The following is a 17778-nucleotide window of genomic DNA, read 5'->3' as shown; positions in this document are numbered from 1 at the left end:
GCTATTTTATTTTGGTGGGGGGAAGACATAAATTCATTTTTATTGGAAAATACATATATTTCTTTGAATTAAATGGCCTGAATTCTTACGGATATAGAACTATAATACTAACATTTAGTTAATACTAGTATTTATTTATTTGAAATCTTTAATCATTTTTTGATGCTCATTATATGTGGTTCATAAATTCATAAAGATTACAATCTATTTATAGCGTATTAAAATTTCAATTTAATTTATTAAACATGAGGCGATGTATATTTTAACCTTAATTATATATTTATTTGATTAATTCTCCAAATTTGACCCACACACCTTCAAGAAAATAAATTATTGACCTCACGCATATAGGGGTTCTTGAAACTTGAGATTGAAAATAAAAAATAAAACCAATACAATGCTGAATATTTTTCGAATTTTAAAAATATAATTGCAGCTGGATCCAAAAATGACAATCTCCCACGTAAAATGGATACGCGTATACCTCGAAAGTCAATATTTAATGAGATCAGATATTAGTACTATTTATAATCAAATTTAATTTATAAACTATAGTAATAAAATATATTTGTAAGTCAGCCCAAGTCATTGGGATGCAATAACATATTGGGGTCCTAAAACATAGATTAAAAATTTGCAAGTGCATCTATACCAATAACTAAATCTCATAAAACTATTAAGCAAATTGACTTTTTGTATTTTGCCATAGTCACAAACTTTACTAGGAAATACATGAAATATTATTTTGGAATGGTACATTAAATGGCTAAAATGCTTTTGAAGGTAGTAATAGTAAATCAATGCATTAGGTTGGTAGGTTATTGAGAGGACATTGGAACTTATGATGTACACTATAACAACTAAACTATAGTCAAAGATTCTAATCTCTAGAAGCATATGCATATCAACTACATAAATTATTTTGGTTAATGAAAATAGAAAATTACTGTAAAATAACTACAAAGACAATAATCCATGAGAAACTACAACATATATATCAAAGCAAAGGGGGCAGACTTAATCAAAATATATAAATTAATAAGAAGTTGTTTTGTCCTATTTTAGTTTGTAATTAATAGAGAGCGGACTCCATATTATTAATAGTGCAGTATAATGATATAAGTTGTAATTAAATAATATGTAAGGATAATATGTTGTTTAACTATTCTAAAATTAAAAAATTCATATTTTTAAAGGACAGACTAAGAAAGTAGTTCCCATTTTTAGAGACGGACATAGTAGTTTTTACAGTTGGCATGTAGTGAATAAACTCCATACAAATATAAATTTTGTTGTATAACTATATACTATGTGGTTTTATGCACTCCTAACTTTGTAATTAGGGAAAGAGGAAAATAAAAATGATGGGTTTTTTTTTTTGGATTCTTTTAATTTACAGACCACCAACCATTTGATTTAAACCAAGAATAGTAATATGAAAATGGATTGTGGAATAACCCAAATTGAGGTTAATGTAAGAAAATGACGTACTCATCTTAATTTGAAATGGATGTTTTTGTTCATGCAATTCAACCATTTTTTAAAATAATTATATGTATATTTTGCTAAAAATTTTATACACTCTGATTAACCAATGGCACGATCCTACAAGCGATCTCATAGGTTCAAATATAATGTAGGTCATAGAAAGGTATAGATGATGCGATGATAGTCATTGACGATGGACAATAGACGTCACTCGAACATCAAAGGGTTGGATCGACGCTGTGCATCGTGCGATTGATAGTCGCTCCAAAAATTGAATTTAATTTAATTAACGCAAGGACAACAATAAAACTAATATATATGAAAAAAATACAAAAACAACGATAAGACTTGTTGCCTTGACCTCACTTGAATGTTCAAAATAGTGACTCTTATTTCATGCTCTCATTATTTTATCATTCAATATGATACATATACCATTGACTCCTTTGTGCTCTTACAATTTACCTACGTAAAAAATAAAACTAATCGAGAGGATAGTTGAAAAACACAAAAGTTGAAGCATATAAATTATATATGTAATGATTACTCCTATTAAACTATCTCATTAGTTCCTCTTCTCCATTATTAGAAGTGTTCCATACAATTTAATTATATTTTCCTAGTTTCGAATAGATTCTAGGCTACAATTTATAAAATAAATAGCAAAATATTGTGACTTTTTTAATGCATAAAATATGACATCTAATTTTCAAATTTAATGTTCATAGTATTATTTAGTAGTACTGTTTATTTTTTGAAAAATAAAAAACTCATTACCTTACCAATAATAATTATTGATATCTAGGCTCTGGATTTTGTGCATGCATGTATTAATTGTTAGTGGATCTCCACCATAAATACATGAATACATAATTTTATTCATTTTCTATTTTAAACAATGGGCAAACGTTATTTATAATTTTTCGATCTATATACTTTTATTATTGCAATCTATAGCTATTATCTAAGAATTTATTACAGCTTCGATTATTTTAATTGTATCTAAATTTTGGTTGATATTGAACAACCATTTATCTACATATTAGTGTTTATTATTAACGGTCTCATTTAAAATCAATACAATTTTTAAGAAATTTATAAAGAACGGTAGAAAAAAAAGTTAATGGAATATGCATCTCATTTTTCATATTTATTTTAGTAATAAAATATAAATAGAATTAGTTAATAAATTACGACATATATATTTATTAAATAATAAGACTAAAATAAAATGACAAAATGTAGTACTCCATTCTTAACGACAAAAGAGAGTTCTACTATTCATCTTTGGTTGATTACACAGAAAAAAGCACCTAGAATCCTAAAAAGTTGTAAAGCAATTCTATTTTATTTATCATCACATCACACACATATTGAATATTTTCGTTTTTATTCTGATTTGTTATTTTTTTTTAGATATCTTCTTCAAACTGATACATTTCCCTAAATGAAAAAATATTTTTATTTTATTCCTTCCCACTTGATTCATAAAATAAATCATACATTAAATTTGTGCTAAATAGAATATATCTCATATAAATGCGACATTTCTTTCCTAATCACCATAAAATAGAAAAAGAAAAGGAAAAAGAGAAAATGCAAAGAAAAATAAAGGAAAAAGGAGAAAAAAAAAAGAAAGAAATCCAGTGAGGAGTGACGAGGACAATTGAGTCATTTCACAAGCGAAATGTGTCGGCCTCTAACTCTAGTCAAAATCCAGTGTGTCATCGGGCCCGGGCCCACTCTGTTCCGATTCAAAGCCCAAACGCAGAATCGTCGGTGACTCAGTTAAACGTTGGACTCAACTCACCTCTACATACACCTATACATACAAATTCACACTTACACATTATAATATTATAAACGTGTAGAGAGAGAGAGAGAGAGAGAGAGAGAGAGAGACGTGGATTGGTATATTTAAGCTGTGGATGATACCAAATCGAACGCGTTTGGAGCTGGAGAGAGGGAGATTAGAATAATTAGAGAGAGAATTTGAAGGAGAGGAAGAGGAAGTGCAATGGCGGACTCCAGCGAATCCGTCTCCATTGATATGGAGTCCATACCATTCGCCGGCAAGGTCAAACTCTAAACCGCCGCTCGCATTATGCTTATACATATTGTGTGCATATGCAGCTGAAGTTGTTTGTGTGCGTATTGGTTTTTGTGAGGAAGTTGTGCGAATTATTAGCTGAAGTAGTTTGTAGAGCTGCATTTTTGAATAGCAATGCGAATTTCCTGAATTTGGAGGATTTTTGGAAGGAAGTCTATTTTTATGCATTTTATTTTCTTCTATAAAAAGTGCTTCAATTTCTCATTTCGCGATGACTTTTTGAGTGGAGAAAGAGCTTGTTTCGGCAAATTTACCGTAGCATTGATGTGTAGATTGAGTAAGGATCACATTTTGGGAAACAGAAATTTATTTTTGTAGCATAATTTTGTGAAGCAGGTTTTACTAGTTTTGACAAGTGAATTTCACATTTGATGCATTTCCATCGATCTGTTTTTTATTGCTTTTAACTCTATTTGTATATCAATCATGATCGTATGTGTGCGAGTGGAATAAGATATGAGGAAAGGAAAAAAAGAATTAAGCTCCTTTGATTCCAACTATACTTGCATGCTACAATTTGTGGTTCAGATTCTCAATCTTTACTTAATACTGTAGCAAGTTTCAAATGTAAATATTATGGCATAACTTTCGTATCTACTCAACGGAAAGTCGTTAGCTCAAGCTAGCTGGATTATTTTAAGCAAGTTACAGTCTCTAAATAAGCAAGAAAAGCTTCCTGTAAAGCAAGTGGAATCAGAATTTCTTAGATTGAATTAGCTGGTGGAATATTTTGCTCTACTTGATGTATTTTGGAGATTAGGTGCCGATCTTGACAAACTCGGTTCTTTCATGTTGGTTTACAGGAGCATATTATCAAAACGGGTCATGGTTCCGTCTCTGTTGCTGTATTTGGAGACCAGGACAAGCCAGCTCTTATTACTTATCCTGATTTGGCTTTAAACTGTAAGGAAACTGAACTGAATTCTTACCAACTTTATTTGTTGATTTCGACCAATTTTTTGATGTATTGTGAATACTCAATGATTTGAAATCTTGCTAATGTATTTCTCCTTAACAGTAATACCAAATAAAAAATTGTGGTGTGATATCTATTCACTAAGCCACCTGCTTTTGAGCTGCCACGTTTGCTTCAAATTTGGACATGATATTTCTTCTTTGGAATGTTATTATAGTTGGATTGAAATATTACAAGATGCGTTTGGATCATTTTTAGCCTTATATATCATGGTTTTTAAATTACAAAGTAAAACAGTTTCTCTAAGATGCTGGAAGTGCGATTTTAAAGTCTACAGCACATTATACTTCTAAAATTTGCAGTTGATATATGACTTGTTTGTTTGCATGCCACCAAACAGATATGTCCTGTTTCCAAGGGTTGTTCTTTTGTCCAGAAGCATTTTCTCTCCTTCTCCACAACTTCTGTATTTACCACATCAGTCCTCCAGGTCATGAGGTCAGTCTCGTAATTCCTTGATAATTTATGTAGTTATTTACAAAGTAGTTCACCCTCATTGACACTGTATGCATTCAGTTTTGCTGTCTCTTACCTGGCACTTCTGTCAAGAGTTATTGCAGTTAGGAGCTGCTGTCGCTGGCCCTGATGAACCTTTACTGACTGTTGATGAATTGGCTGATCAGATTGCTGAAATCCTCGACTATTTTGGGTAATTCTAGTGGTTAAGTTGTAACAATTGATAATACGTACGTCAATGCACATGGTTTCGAGCTAACTCACACTCAATCTATCTCCAGGCTTGGTTCGGTTATGTGCCTGGGTGTAACAACTGGAGCTTACATTCTTACCCTTTTTGCTGTAAGTTGTTTTCATTCACCTGTTGCATCCATATATCTGTTGTGTGTCTTCACCAGAAAAATCACATGCCACTTTATTGCAGCTGAAACACTCACGACGTGTCATGGGTCTTATTCTTGTTTCCCCTCTGTGCAAATCACCTTCTTGGACAGAATGGTTATGTAACAAGGTTTGCTACTTTCCTGTTTCTCCTTGTTTCCTCACGTTCTAACTCTGCAGAAATTCGGTATCGGGTTTGGAAAACGTGACAGATTACAAGTTTCACAAGTATGGTGAACTGTTTGCAGGTGATGTCCAATTTGCTTTACATCTGTGGCATGTGTGGCATAGTAAAGGAGCTGTTGCTCATGCGATACTTCAGCAAGGTCTGTCTGGTATTCATTTTGTTTAAAAATGTTAAAAGGAATCATTTCGTTTGAAAAACATGCTAAATTTGGATTTTTTTTTTCAATGGTGCAACAGGAAGTTCGTGGTGGTGTTGATGTACCCGAGTCGGATATTGTCCAGTCTTGCAGAAGAGTCAGTTCCTTGCTTCTTTTTCTCAACACATCACGATTTTAGCATTTCCAAGTCTCATATAAGTAATTACATTTTTAAACTTTTGCAGTTGTTGGGCGAGAGACAGAGTCCTAACGTGCTGCGCTTCCTTGAAGCTATTAACGAGTAAACCTCCTTGACACTATAGAAGGTCAAGACTTCGAAACCCAAAATAGAGTTTAACCTTTATCATCTGCTGCCTTGCAGGAGGCCAGACCTCAGCAATAGCTTGAGGAAATTGAAGTGTCGATCCTTAATTTTTGTTGGCGAAAACTCTCCTTTCCACGACGAAGCTCTTCACATGACTTCAAAGCTAGACAGAAGATTCAGTGCCTTGGTTGAGGTAAGCTAACCTAACCTAAAGTAAACTATCCACGGAACTACTCTCATACGAAGCATACCCTCACGTTCACCACATACTCGGATTTGTTGCAGGTTCAAGCATGTGGCTCGATGGTCACAGAAGAGCAGCCCGATGCCATGCTGATCCCACTGGAATACTTTCTCATGGGCTATGGCCTCTTTAGACCCTCCCGCTTGAGCGTAAGCCCAAGAAGTCCGTTGAGCCCGACCAGCATTTCACCCGAGCTCTTCTCACCCGAGAGCATGGGGCTGAAGTTGAAGCCAATAAAGACAAGAATCCCGGGACAAGTGTGAAGAGGATGATTGCGCAGAATGGCCAAAATTTTTGTGTACTACGGAGCTAGAGCATGCCCGAAAGAACCATAGCAGGGGAGGAAGCCATATAGGAGGCTTTGTAGATAGAAAGAATGTCAGCAGAGAAATAGGTAAAGGGAAAGAATATATATACACGAGAGAAAGGGGTAAATTATTTTCTTTTAATTTTTTGGTTTTTTTCTCCCACTTGTAACTTGTAAGTCTAGAGAAGAGCTATTTCTATTTCCAATAATAAATTATATTTTCGCAGGGAATATAAAATAAAAGGAGGGCGTTGTATTTCATTTTGTAATCTTTATATTTATTCTTGGCATATTCATCAAATTGAGTTTATTTATTCTTGGCATATTCTCTCTTCCCAATTGGATCATAACACCCCCCCCAACCATTCATGCATTTTATGTTGAGGGTCCGACTCATGATACCATATTGACCTACCATCTTGTCTACAAATCGCAAATTGGTCCGGTTCTGATATCATATTGAATTACACCATCTTGTCAAGAAATGAATATTACTCCAGTATTCAAGATTCCACAACATAGTTCTTACATACCAAGAAAATGGATCCCAATGCTCAAAGCTTGAACATGTACGATTTGGATGTAAAAATGCTTAAAATCTTGATGGCATTTGCAGTATTGGCATACCTATCTTCTTCGTCTTCATCTTCATCGTCGTCATAGACATCATCAATCCACTGTGAATCTTCTGCTCTCGAATCGCAGAAGATTCCTATGGATGCCATTGGTATCTTCTTGGTTTCTTGGAGATTTCCTTTTGTTCATCTCTGCATACATTTCCTCTATCATCGGCTTCCAGAGTCGAACGCGTGCATTTATAAACCAATTCGAGACCTGTCACATACATATATATCATCAATGAACCATAGTCAAGTTTCAATCAAAGCAACACTGCAAAAAAAAATGATCATTTCTATGCACCTGACTCCTTGTAAGCCCACTGTTCAATGCTAGCAAGTGCTTCTCTGCATCTTTCGGATACCTGAAAATTTACGAAGCATTTTTAGAAGGATCTCTGATTATGTAGCGTGGGAGACGAAAAGGGGTCGGGCGCCTTACGGGTGTAGAAAGTTCTGGAACATCCATGCCCTGAGCACGGATACGGATCTCTCGGGGAGGCCTCTCTGAGGCCTCCAAAGCTGGTGATCCCTCTTCTTGATCTGCTGGATTGCCCACTGCTTCTCTACGAAGGATGCCTCGAACGACCTGTCCTCTCTGGTCTCTCCCTCGTCGTGCCGTGCTGCTCCCATTGCCAAGATGTGGCTGCTGATCCTCCCCCGGAGGTCTCTGTACATGGCAGAGACCGTGGGGAGGGCAAACCGGGCGTGTAGGTTCGGGTCCAGCTCGGTCACAGCACGAAATGCAGAGACGACGGTGTGGATTTCGTCTAGGCATTGGCTGTATTGATTGTCCACCTATGAGTAAAATGGTAAGAATCAAGAACTAATGGATTGATTATGGAATTTAGTTTTTTTTTACCAGTTGTAGTAAAGACATGAGATGCTTTTTCTTGGACTCGTTGTTGCTGTTGGTACTGCTTGAGACGGAGAGCTCCGTCTCAAGCCCACCCGAGCAGCCAGGGAACGTCGCTCCCTGGCTGCTCTCGAGGGCGTAGCAGGCGAACTCAGCAAGTATCTCCTGCAGTGCCAGGAAGAAACTGGATCCGTTCAACGCGAGGCTGCTGCTGCTGCTGCACGACGCGTTGTCTGATCCAACGCGCCTCCTGTCCAACGACGTGTAGCTGCTGACGCCCGATGAGCTTAGCTCAGAACCCCCTCCTACACGACGTGTAGCAATGCTCAATGACAGCTCCTTGTTGGGGTCCATCGTGCTCAACCTCTCGTGCTCCTTCAGCATCCACTCGTTCATCATGACCGAGCTTTCTTGAAGCTCGGGGCTATCCACGCCTCCGTTGAAGCCCCATCTCATGCTAGCATCATACGGAAGGCCTCCAAATCCGGCCTCAAACATCGGGTTCACACAAGCACTAGGATTGCTACTAATCCCCTCAATGTACTTCCCGGGAGTCCAAAACTCGTCTCCAACGTGACCGCTCGCCACCATTTGGCCGCGGCCTAATGTGATCGGTTCCTCCCCAAAGACCGGGGGCAGGGGAATTCCCGCCATGATATTGTTTTGAATATGCCGGTCCACTAAATCAGTGTAACTCAGGGAGATCAAGCCCGAGGCCAACGAGCTCCCGTCTGCAACGGGGCCATGTGGCCCCGTTGCAGCGTTAGATTGCATATTGAAACCCAACCCTTAACCCTGAAAGATGCAAAAACACGGTACATTAATGAGGAGTCTCATATTTCATTTCATTCTCACTTGCAAGAGTTAGATATATGTCACTCAAGTATATAAATATGCAAACACTACACAAAATAGACCAAGTTTTTCATTGTGTTGCTCAATTATATATATGTATACATGAATTTTTTTTACAAAACATCATCATCTAAACACAATAAAAAACTTAAAATTTCTTGTGAAAGAGATAGGATCATAGAGTTGGAAAAATCTTTATATGAGTAATTGAGTATCATAAAACCAGAGCCACACTAAAACAAAACACAAAAAAAGAGCAAGTTTTTCATTTGTTTTGCTCAATCATATAAAAAAAATTCTTACAAAACATCACCAATTAGAAAAAAACTTGAACTTTATTGTGAAAGAGATCCTCATAGTCTTAAATGAGTGTCATAAAAGTAGAACTATTTAACTAAAAAGCAAAGACAGATTTAATAAAAATAGGAAAATGGAGTAATAAACACACAAACCTTATTATCCTCAAACAAGTAGTGTTTTGCAATGAAGAAAAGATCTCAGGTGAAATGCAGTTTCCCCTTCAGTGGATTGATTGATTGCAAGCAAAAAACAATAATGCAAGAAACTAAAAATTACTTTTAGAGGGAAGCAAATGATAAACAGCCTAAAATAAAGTAAAGGTTTGATCTTTACTGATCACAACAACCATATGTAGGAAATCACTGGTTACCCTTTCTTCCTGAACAGTTTATAATAATCAGAAAAACCAACAAAAACACTATTTCTCTCTCTCTAAAAATTCTACTAATTCTTGCAAGAATTCTTACTAAAACCCCACCACCATTCTGTGAAAACAAGACAACAAGGAATAAAAGGCCAAAAACCTACTGCAAAAGTGAGCTGTTTTTTAGTATATTTATTTTTTCTGAGAAAAAAAGAAAAGTGGGATTTCTTTTCATCCAAGAAAAATTGCAAAGCCCAAGAAACTGAGGGATTGCAGAGATTGGGTCAGAAAGAAATCAAGAATCGTTCACAACAGATCTCCTCTCTTTCTTAAAAGAACTCTTCTTTTAACACAAAATAGATAGATTCGTACTTAGATTGAGAGAGAGGGAGTTATTAACCAATGGTTTGTTTGATTTGGGACTGAATTTTTAAAAGTGCATGGCAATATAAAGGCTTTCATCAAAAGCAAGCTAAATAATGGCCTGTTTGAGATAGAGAGAGGGAGAGGTTAGTAGTAGGGTGGTTTACATGACAATAAATGGACCTATTTATTAGTTTTATACTCCACTATTATTGGGTTAATTGTACATTTTTGTCAAATTTTGGTACAGTGTGATTTAAAATTTTAATAACAGTATCATGATATTTCAAAAATTTGGAATTGTTGATTATTTTTTTGAACCAATGTATTTTTAAGTTGGTGCACACATCACAATTTTGGTGACATAAATGAATAATGATGGAGGCGGGTATCAATATATTGACATTGACGATTAAACGACGTCATTTTATATCGCAATAGCAGATATTACATCAACACACACTCCTCTCTCTCTTTGTGTGTGAAAAGATGAGGAATTTAGTACACTAAATTGAAATGGATAAAATGGAAAAAAAAAAAAACCTTTTTTATGCCCGAATGTAACAAGTAGTTAGGTTAAGCCGTAAAGCAAATAGGGAGGAAGACTAAGAGTGTCCACAGTGGGAGGGTAGCGGCCCTTGGTCCGGAGTTGGCCAAGGCGCGGCCCCCCACTATCGAGCCGCAGGGTGGACGAGGTCCAGGGGGGTGGTCGAGAGAGAGCCGAGCTCTCGGCCAGGCCGAGGCTCTTGGGCGCTTGCCGCGGCTCGCCACTGCACGGGCCGAGAACCGCGGCCCCGCCCTTTTTTTTTTTTTTTTTTTTTTTTTTTTTTTTTTATTTCAAAAATTGATTTATAAATATTACTTCCTCCCATTTTTTTTATCATTCCCATTCTAAACCCTAATTTCGAAAATTGATTTATAAATTTGGTTTCAATTTTTTTTAGTAATTTTTAAAGTATGCATTTTTTAAAAGTATGCGTTTTTTTAAAAGTATGCATTTTTTTAATTATTATAGGCATATAATTTTTATTCAAGTAATATTAAAATATAACAAAAATGTATGAAAATAATTTTATTTGTTGAAATATAACAAAAAATGGTGGCTCTCCGGGCCACATTGTAGTGGCCAACAATTCATGGGCAGGGCCAAGTTTGTTGGGCATGCCCAACAAATGGTGGCTTGGGCATGCCTAAGAGGGCCACCATTGTGGTCACTCTAATGATACTATTGACAATGAATGCAGTTCAATTGGTAAAACGATTATCTTTGTCTGAAAGATGGGAGAACTAAATTTTTCATGTGATGATACTTTAAAAAAAAAAAAGTAAAAATAACTCCTATATGGAGGAGGAGGAAGACTAATGATACTATTGACTAATGAATTGTAGTTCAATTGGTAAAATGATTATCTTTGTTTAAAAGATCGGAGAACTAAATATTTCATGTGATGATACTTTAAAAAAAATAAAAAATTAACTCCTATATGAAGAGGAGAAAATTACAACTGATGTTAAAAAAGTTCGAACTCAACATCTTATACAATAATTCTAAGCTCCTTGCCACTAGAACAAAGACTCTATAGACGCTTACACAATTATTTTTCATGTGATGATACTATTGACTAATGAATTGCAGTTCGATAGGTAAATGGGCAACCATTATTGATAATAAGAGGAAGCAATAGATACTATTGCAGCATTGAGTCTAGGAGAGAGGAGAGAGAAATGAGGAGTGTTTGGACATGTGCAATGATGATGCAAGCAATATTAGGGAAAATCTTAGGAGGATTTATTATACAATGCATGCCAATATGCAATTACTACTCCTCTGTTTAAATTGATTTTTGCTGCTGCTGCTTGTGTTCGTTTTTTTGTACGGTTTTTGGGCTACGAGTTTCAGACTGCAGAATTGAGGAGAGAGAGTTGTACTTGAATGACAAGATGTATGCATTGAGTATATTTGTGAAGATGAGTTGAATAATTTTATCAAATAATCTAGTATGTGATTAATTCAACTTTTTCTAGCTTACTAGTACTCCATAATTTAGATATTTTCGAACTATTTTTAATTTAATTCTGAAATAGTAGTAGTCTAAAGTTAGGTACTCATTGTTGGAGCATGACATTTTAACGATAAATTGAAGGAAAAATACTATTCTCTCCGTCCCGCTCAAGATGACATGTTTTCTTTTTTAGTTTGTCCCAACTAAGATGACACATTTCCTTTTTTTATGTAACTTTCTCTCTCCAATTATTACACTCAACCACTTTTTCTCACTCTTATTAAAATATCCACTTTTCTTTATCTCTCTACTTTAATACTCACACCCACCTTCTCTCTCTCAAATTAAACAATTTAATCAATAACTCCTAAAATCCCGTGCCGGCTAAGCAATGTGTCATCTTAGTCGGGACGAAGAGAGTAATTCATAAAACGACGAAACCTGCAATGTTCAACGTTAATTGTCTTATTCCAATAATTTACGGCCTTAGGCATACTATTATCCTTATAATTGAACAAGATATTAATCAAGATTTTTGTTTGATTTTTTGTTTAATACCCTCAAATCCCACAAAAGAAAATAGTTGAAGTAGTGGATTAGGCTAAAATTTCGAAAGTTTATGGACTAAAATTTTCCAATTGTGCACACGACATTACCAAATAGTAGTAGTAACATATGCTACAATCTTGGCCCACATTAAATTCGTCAAAGATCACACACAGGAAAATATAAATGCCCTGTTGCAATTATTAATGCCCAATTTCACCAAACATCTTTGAAAATTATTTTCCAAATAAATTCATTGAAATATTTTTTTTATATAAGAAAATTGTTGCTTTTTTCAAGTGAGATATGTGCAACTCATCAGGTCCTCAAATACCAGATTATACAAACACATTAACAAATTGAAAATTTCCTTTTATAAAAAATTTCCCTCTTCCGACTACAAGTGACATGTACTATACCTTATAGTATGATCTCATTACAAAGACTTTTGCGAACGAAAAATTAGCTAATTTTATGAAACTTGACTACTTCACACACAATACAAAAATTTCTTATTGCATCTGTCCTATTCGTTTAATATTGTTAGTTTATTAATTTAAAATAGTGATTTTTTGGAGTCCAATAAATACTACTCTGTACAAATTAAGTTAAAGTTAAAAATTAAGGCCCAAAACGTCGTCTCAGAAACTCAGATGGACCAAAATATTGGACCCAATATATATATATATATATATATTCAATGGGCCGGACTTGATTTAATGGGCTTATCAGTACTATGAATATTGATATTAGCTTTAATTATAACACATAATTGGTTTTATGTCCTCTGAAAAATTTAACAAAAAACTCATTATTATTAATATTACTTATAATAATAGTAGTAATTATTAAAATTAAATAATCTAACAATGAACAGCAGAGCAAATATTATAAGGGAAAATAGAATACAACTTTAAGATAGTGGATCTTATATGAATTAATTGGTATATGCCCTAAATCATCTTTGACCACATATTTTCATTAATCTTTCATCAAATAATTTTGACCATCATCAGTGGCCAGTGCTACATAATTCACCTCATTTATTAGTAATCATTGAATCCGGCAGATTTATCTACTCTCAATTTCAATATTAATTATATCCTCTTAACATCATTATATATATTTGTATTACTATATTAAAGATGTTATATTCAACACCATCCAAGATAAGGGTACATATATGATACTACTATACATTTATATTAGTATATTACAGGTGTTATATCACATGTCTGATGTCTCCAAAGGTAGGAAAAATTTCACAAGTTTCTCAAGATACAAAAGTTGTCCATCCCATTGAATTATGGGGTTGACATATTTTTTTTGCAGCCACAACCATAATTGCTTTTATGCAACTTGCTCACCTACTTGCCATTACAATTAACAAAACCTCTCTCTCTCTCTCTCTCTCTCACACACACACACACACAAAATGTGGTTCTTGGTCACACTTATCTTTGGAAGGTAATGAATTCATGGATAAAGGAACAACTTCTTATAATGATAAGGAGATTTAAAAATTTGGACATATATATCTACGTGACATTTATATATGTGTCAAGATAATGTATGATTCTTTTTCTTTACTTCATGGGTTTCTCGTACGATTGCTATAGACATGAAAAATAAAGCCAACGCAGACAGCATTATTTGGTTAGATATATATAATATGTCCATCTAATTAATGCCCAAAAATGGAGCCACCACCCTAATTGATCATTTCAAGATTCACAAAATATGAGCTAAAAATAAACACAGAAAAATACCCAAATGAAATTTGAAGCGTAACATAACGTTGCAAAGTTTGAACACACACTAAGAATAGAATGTGTGTAGACTATTAATTCAAGATGGCATTGAGCATTATCTAATTGCCAATTAATATTGCTATTTCTCTCTAACTAAGAGAGCATATAAATAGTAAGTCCAATTTAGATGATGAGCCAATCATTTATTGAATTTAAAAATGTCAACAATTGGAAAGGGAAAAAAAACTAACGCAACAAACAAATCCACTCCAACTATTGAAGCAACTATAGAAAATTTAAAAATAATTCCTTCCAACTTGCATGAGACAAACCAAGAAAAACCATTTCGTTTTTCAATTCTAGCCACTAATTAATCAAATACCCCCAAATTAAATATTCAAATATTACATTTAACTTAATTATTTTTTTAAAAAAAAAGAAAAAAAAACAAATGCGCATCCATTCCAATCCAATCCAACCACCACCATTATTCCTTACCCCCAAATTGAATCGGAATCAGTCGCCGCCGCCGTGCATCGACGCGATCGCCACGACGCCTAGCTTCTGCAGATTGAGTTTCACCACCGTATCGGTGAACATCTTCGTGTCCTCGCCGGTGTTGCCCTCGGGTATGTCGACGATGTACGATTCGATGACGATCGTGTAGGTTTTGCCGTCGCGATTGAATTCGTTGACGGAGGTGACGGATCGGTAGTTGTTGAGGCGGTGCTCGCCGCCGACGACGCGGAAGCTGATGATGTGGCGGTCGTCGTCGAGGATCTCGAGGCGCTCGGTGGAGGTGGAGGCGGGGAGGCCGGAGACGACGGTGACCTCGCGGATGCTGCCGACGCCGCCGTCGCCGGTGAGGCGGCAGCTCTTGATGAAGTGCTTGTAGCGCTGCGGATTGTCGAATTGGCGGACGAGCGGCCACACCGCCTCCGCCGGCGCGTCGATCCGCTGCGTGATCAGCGACGTGCATGTGTTGGGCAATGCGTCGAACGTGTGGTAGGTGCGGATCACGCTTTCCAGCTGCGCGAATTCGTCCGCGGTCAGCCCCTGCGGAATCGCGCCGTGGTCGTCCATGGATGGAGCTAGAGAGAGAAAGTGAGAGGGATTTTGAGATTGAAATTGAAAAAATTGAAATTGAAATTGAGAGAGAGAGAGAGAATTGGGGTTGACGAAATCTTGATTTGAGAGTGTGATAAAAAAAGAGAAGGGTGATGATGAGGTGGAAAATGCGGGGATTTTGATTTAACTTTATTCAAATTAGGGTTTTCCATCCAATTTGGGATATTTTTATTCAAAGAAAATGATGAAAATAGGCATTAGAAGTTTGAAATTTGAATAAAGAAATTCTGGTTTGACTTTGGATAAACATTAAGTGACCTTCGCATATAGGCCAGATTTATTCTGAATTATTTTGCGACGATAAAATGCGTTTCAGCTATGTGTAATATATTGATATTTTACGACTAAAATATTTTGATATGAATAGATGACATCGATTAATTCACTAGCTAGTAATATTGATGTTTTTTGGGTACAATTTCTCTAACTTTTTTTTGTGATGGGATAAATGTGAATAAATTAAAATTTTAATGTTTTCGACTGATTTTAAAGTTGTAGGATTAACAAAGAATTTATGGAAATTTAGGGAAGGGAAATTGGGATTTGGAGTGTGTTTAGGGTTTTGATTTGTTGAAGAGGGGAGACATAAAATGTAAAGACAGATTTGCCCTTGGGGTTTGTGAAATAAAAATATATTGTCAGTTGTCAATTTTCCAAGAAAGGAATATCTATATATTAAATGTGGAAAATACAGCGGGTGCATCTTGTATTTCATGACTATAACTGGAAAGCATTAATATATGTTTACACAGAGACACATAATCTATGTCAACTCTACAATTCATATTATTTTATACACCATATACACAATCCTATTGTATGTACTGTCAGCTCAACTTAGAGTATGCTACCTATATTCATCAATTATATTATCACCAATCAAGAGATTATATCATGCAATAATATTGTCTTCACGTGTGTGTGACTAGTGTTAACCCACGCGCTATGCGCGACTTGGAAAAAAATACTATGAATAGATCAAATAAAATAAGTGACAATATCATTGCATATATAAGATTAAAGATATTTAGGAAAAAATACCATTACATAAGTGACAATATTATTTTATTAGACTTATATATCTAGAGTATAAAAAGCTAATAAAATGTTAGGGAACAACAACATTGTCTCGAAAAAAAATAAAATGGATTAAAGATATTTAGGAAAAAATACCATTACATAAGTGACAATATTATTTTATTAGACTTATATATCTAGAGTATAAAAAGCTAATAAAATGTTAGGGAACAACAACATTGTCTCGAAAAAAAATAAAATGATGAACTACAAACAAATAAAAAGCGCACATATAACTACAATTTTAAAAAATAAGTATGTACTATAACAATAAGATTATAAAGAACGAAAAGTATCAATAACACTTTTTTAAAAATTTACATATCTGAGTTAGTAAATTTAGTCAAATCAAATGACCGTTACTTATAACTAAAAATGTTACTATCAATTATATACACAATTATTATTTACAAATATTGAAAAGATTCATAACTAATAAATATTTAAAATCTAGCCTAAAATTTATAAATATTGAAACGACTAAATCAATTTTCTACCTGCACTATTTCAAAAATGTGGATATACTTTTATGAAATGAGAAATAATATAATTATATCAAATTCTAAACTCATAAATTATATTAATAATTTATTAAACTAATAAAAACTCATATAATCAAATAAGTTTAGAAACTAATAGTTGCATAAAAAACAAATGCTAATTCAACCTCTATATATGTTGTGGCTCAAAGTTAAAATATCTTAAATTACATGTTTCAATTTATTTAATAAATTTATTATTAAAAAAAATCTATATTTTAAATATATAAATTTGTTGGTACTAAATATAAATATGATTTAATAATATAGTTTGAGTGGTTCAAAACAAATTTAATAAAATTCACCAATTAGTTATGACAATTCAATATTACTTATCACCTCGAACGTTAGCAAATCCATCGTTGGTTTATTGAGATAGTTGTTGCAACGGTCTAACCCCTGAACTCCTCACTTTTAACAATACATTTTGATACTGATACTATAGTTCCTCACTTTTAACAATACATAAATAAAGAAGTGTTTTAATGCTTGGTTGGATTCATTAAATTAGCATTTGAGTATGTGCACTATCATTTCAACATTTTATTCAAAATTATCATATCATGTTATATTTGTAAAAAACTGTCTCGGCTTTATCTCCATGCACAATTATATCCCGTCATTTTTTAAGTTCTAACAAAAAAAAAAGATATTCAAAATTGTAGTACAACATTTTTAATTCACAACAGATTGAGTAAAACATTTTTGATGATCATAATATGATGAGTAATTTTCAAATAAAATGATAAAATGAAAGCGATAGAATCAA

At 34.3% G+C, this 17778-nt stretch overlaps 4 protein-coding genes across 6 annotated transcripts in view; 1 reads left to right on the top strand and 3 right to left on the bottom strand.

Moving 5' to 3' along the window:
• Positions 1-3372: 3372 nt before the first annotated feature.
• Positions 3373-6871, top strand: LOC125211535 (protein NDL2-like). Of its 2 annotated transcripts, none has more exons than XM_048111371.1 (11): positions 3373-3565; positions 4402-4501; positions 4915-5012; positions 5126-5223; positions 5312-5372; positions 5455-5541; positions 5660-5737; positions 5835-5891; positions 5980-6035; positions 6117-6252; positions 6345-6871. In XM_048111371.1, exons 1-11 carry the CDS (start codon positions 3506-3508, stop codon positions 6564-6566), a joined length of 1053 nt encoding a protein of 350 aa, XP_047967328.1. In that variant the 5' UTR covers positions 3373-3505; the 3' UTR covers positions 6567-6871. The 2 variants fall into 2 exon arrangements, with proteins under 2 accessions (XP_047967328.1, XP_047967329.1); XM_048111372.1 differs by having other exon boundaries at positions 3374-3565; positions 5135-5223.
• A 198-nt stretch (positions 6872-7069) lies between these two features.
• Positions 7070-10089, bottom strand: LOC125213044 (homeobox protein ATH1-like). Of its 2 annotated transcripts, none has more exons than XM_048113394.1 (5): positions 9391-10089; positions 8090-8878; positions 7670-8025; positions 7532-7592; positions 7070-7444 (listed from the first exon to the last, which is right to left on the bottom strand). In XM_048113394.1, exons 2-5 carry the CDS (start codon positions 8855-8857, stop codon positions 7280-7282), a joined length of 1350 nt encoding a protein of 449 aa, XP_047969351.1. In that variant the 5' UTR covers positions 8858-8878; positions 9391-10089; the 3' UTR covers positions 7070-7279. The 2 variants fall into 2 exon arrangements, with proteins under 2 accessions (XP_047969351.1, XP_047969352.1); XM_048113395.1 differs by having other exon boundaries at positions 7670-8008.
• A 4452-nt stretch (positions 10090-14541) lies between these two features.
• On the bottom strand, positions 14542-15426 carry LOC125211611 (abscisic acid receptor PYL2). Its single transcript, XM_048111482.1, has one exon. The coding sequence runs from the start codon at positions 15346-15348 to the stop codon at positions 14782-14784; it is 567 nt and encodes a 188-aa protein (XP_047967439.1). The 5' UTR covers positions 15349-15426; the 3' UTR covers positions 14542-14781.
• A 794-nt stretch (positions 15427-16220) lies between these two features.
• The window catches only part of LOC125214778 (K(+) efflux antiporter 6-like), a 5477-nt gene continuing 3919 nt past the window's right edge, over positions 16221-17778 (bottom strand). Inside the window, exon 11 of the mRNA XM_048115930.1 lies at positions 16221-16244. Within this exon, the coding sequence (XP_047971887.1) occupies positions 16221-16244 (24 nt within the window). The remainder of the gene's footprint in view (positions 16245-17778) is intronic.

Source organism: Salvia hispanica, chromosome 3, assembly GCF_023119035.1.
Source record: "Salvia hispanica cultivar TCC Black 2014 chromosome 3, UniMelb_Shisp_WGS_1.0, whole genome shotgun sequence".
NCBI classification, from domain to species: domain Eukaryota; kingdom Viridiplantae; phylum Streptophyta; class Magnoliopsida; order Lamiales; family Lamiaceae; genus Salvia; species Salvia hispanica.
Note: the sequence above shows the minus strand (reverse complement) of the source record. Positions and strands in the feature narration are given on the sequence as shown.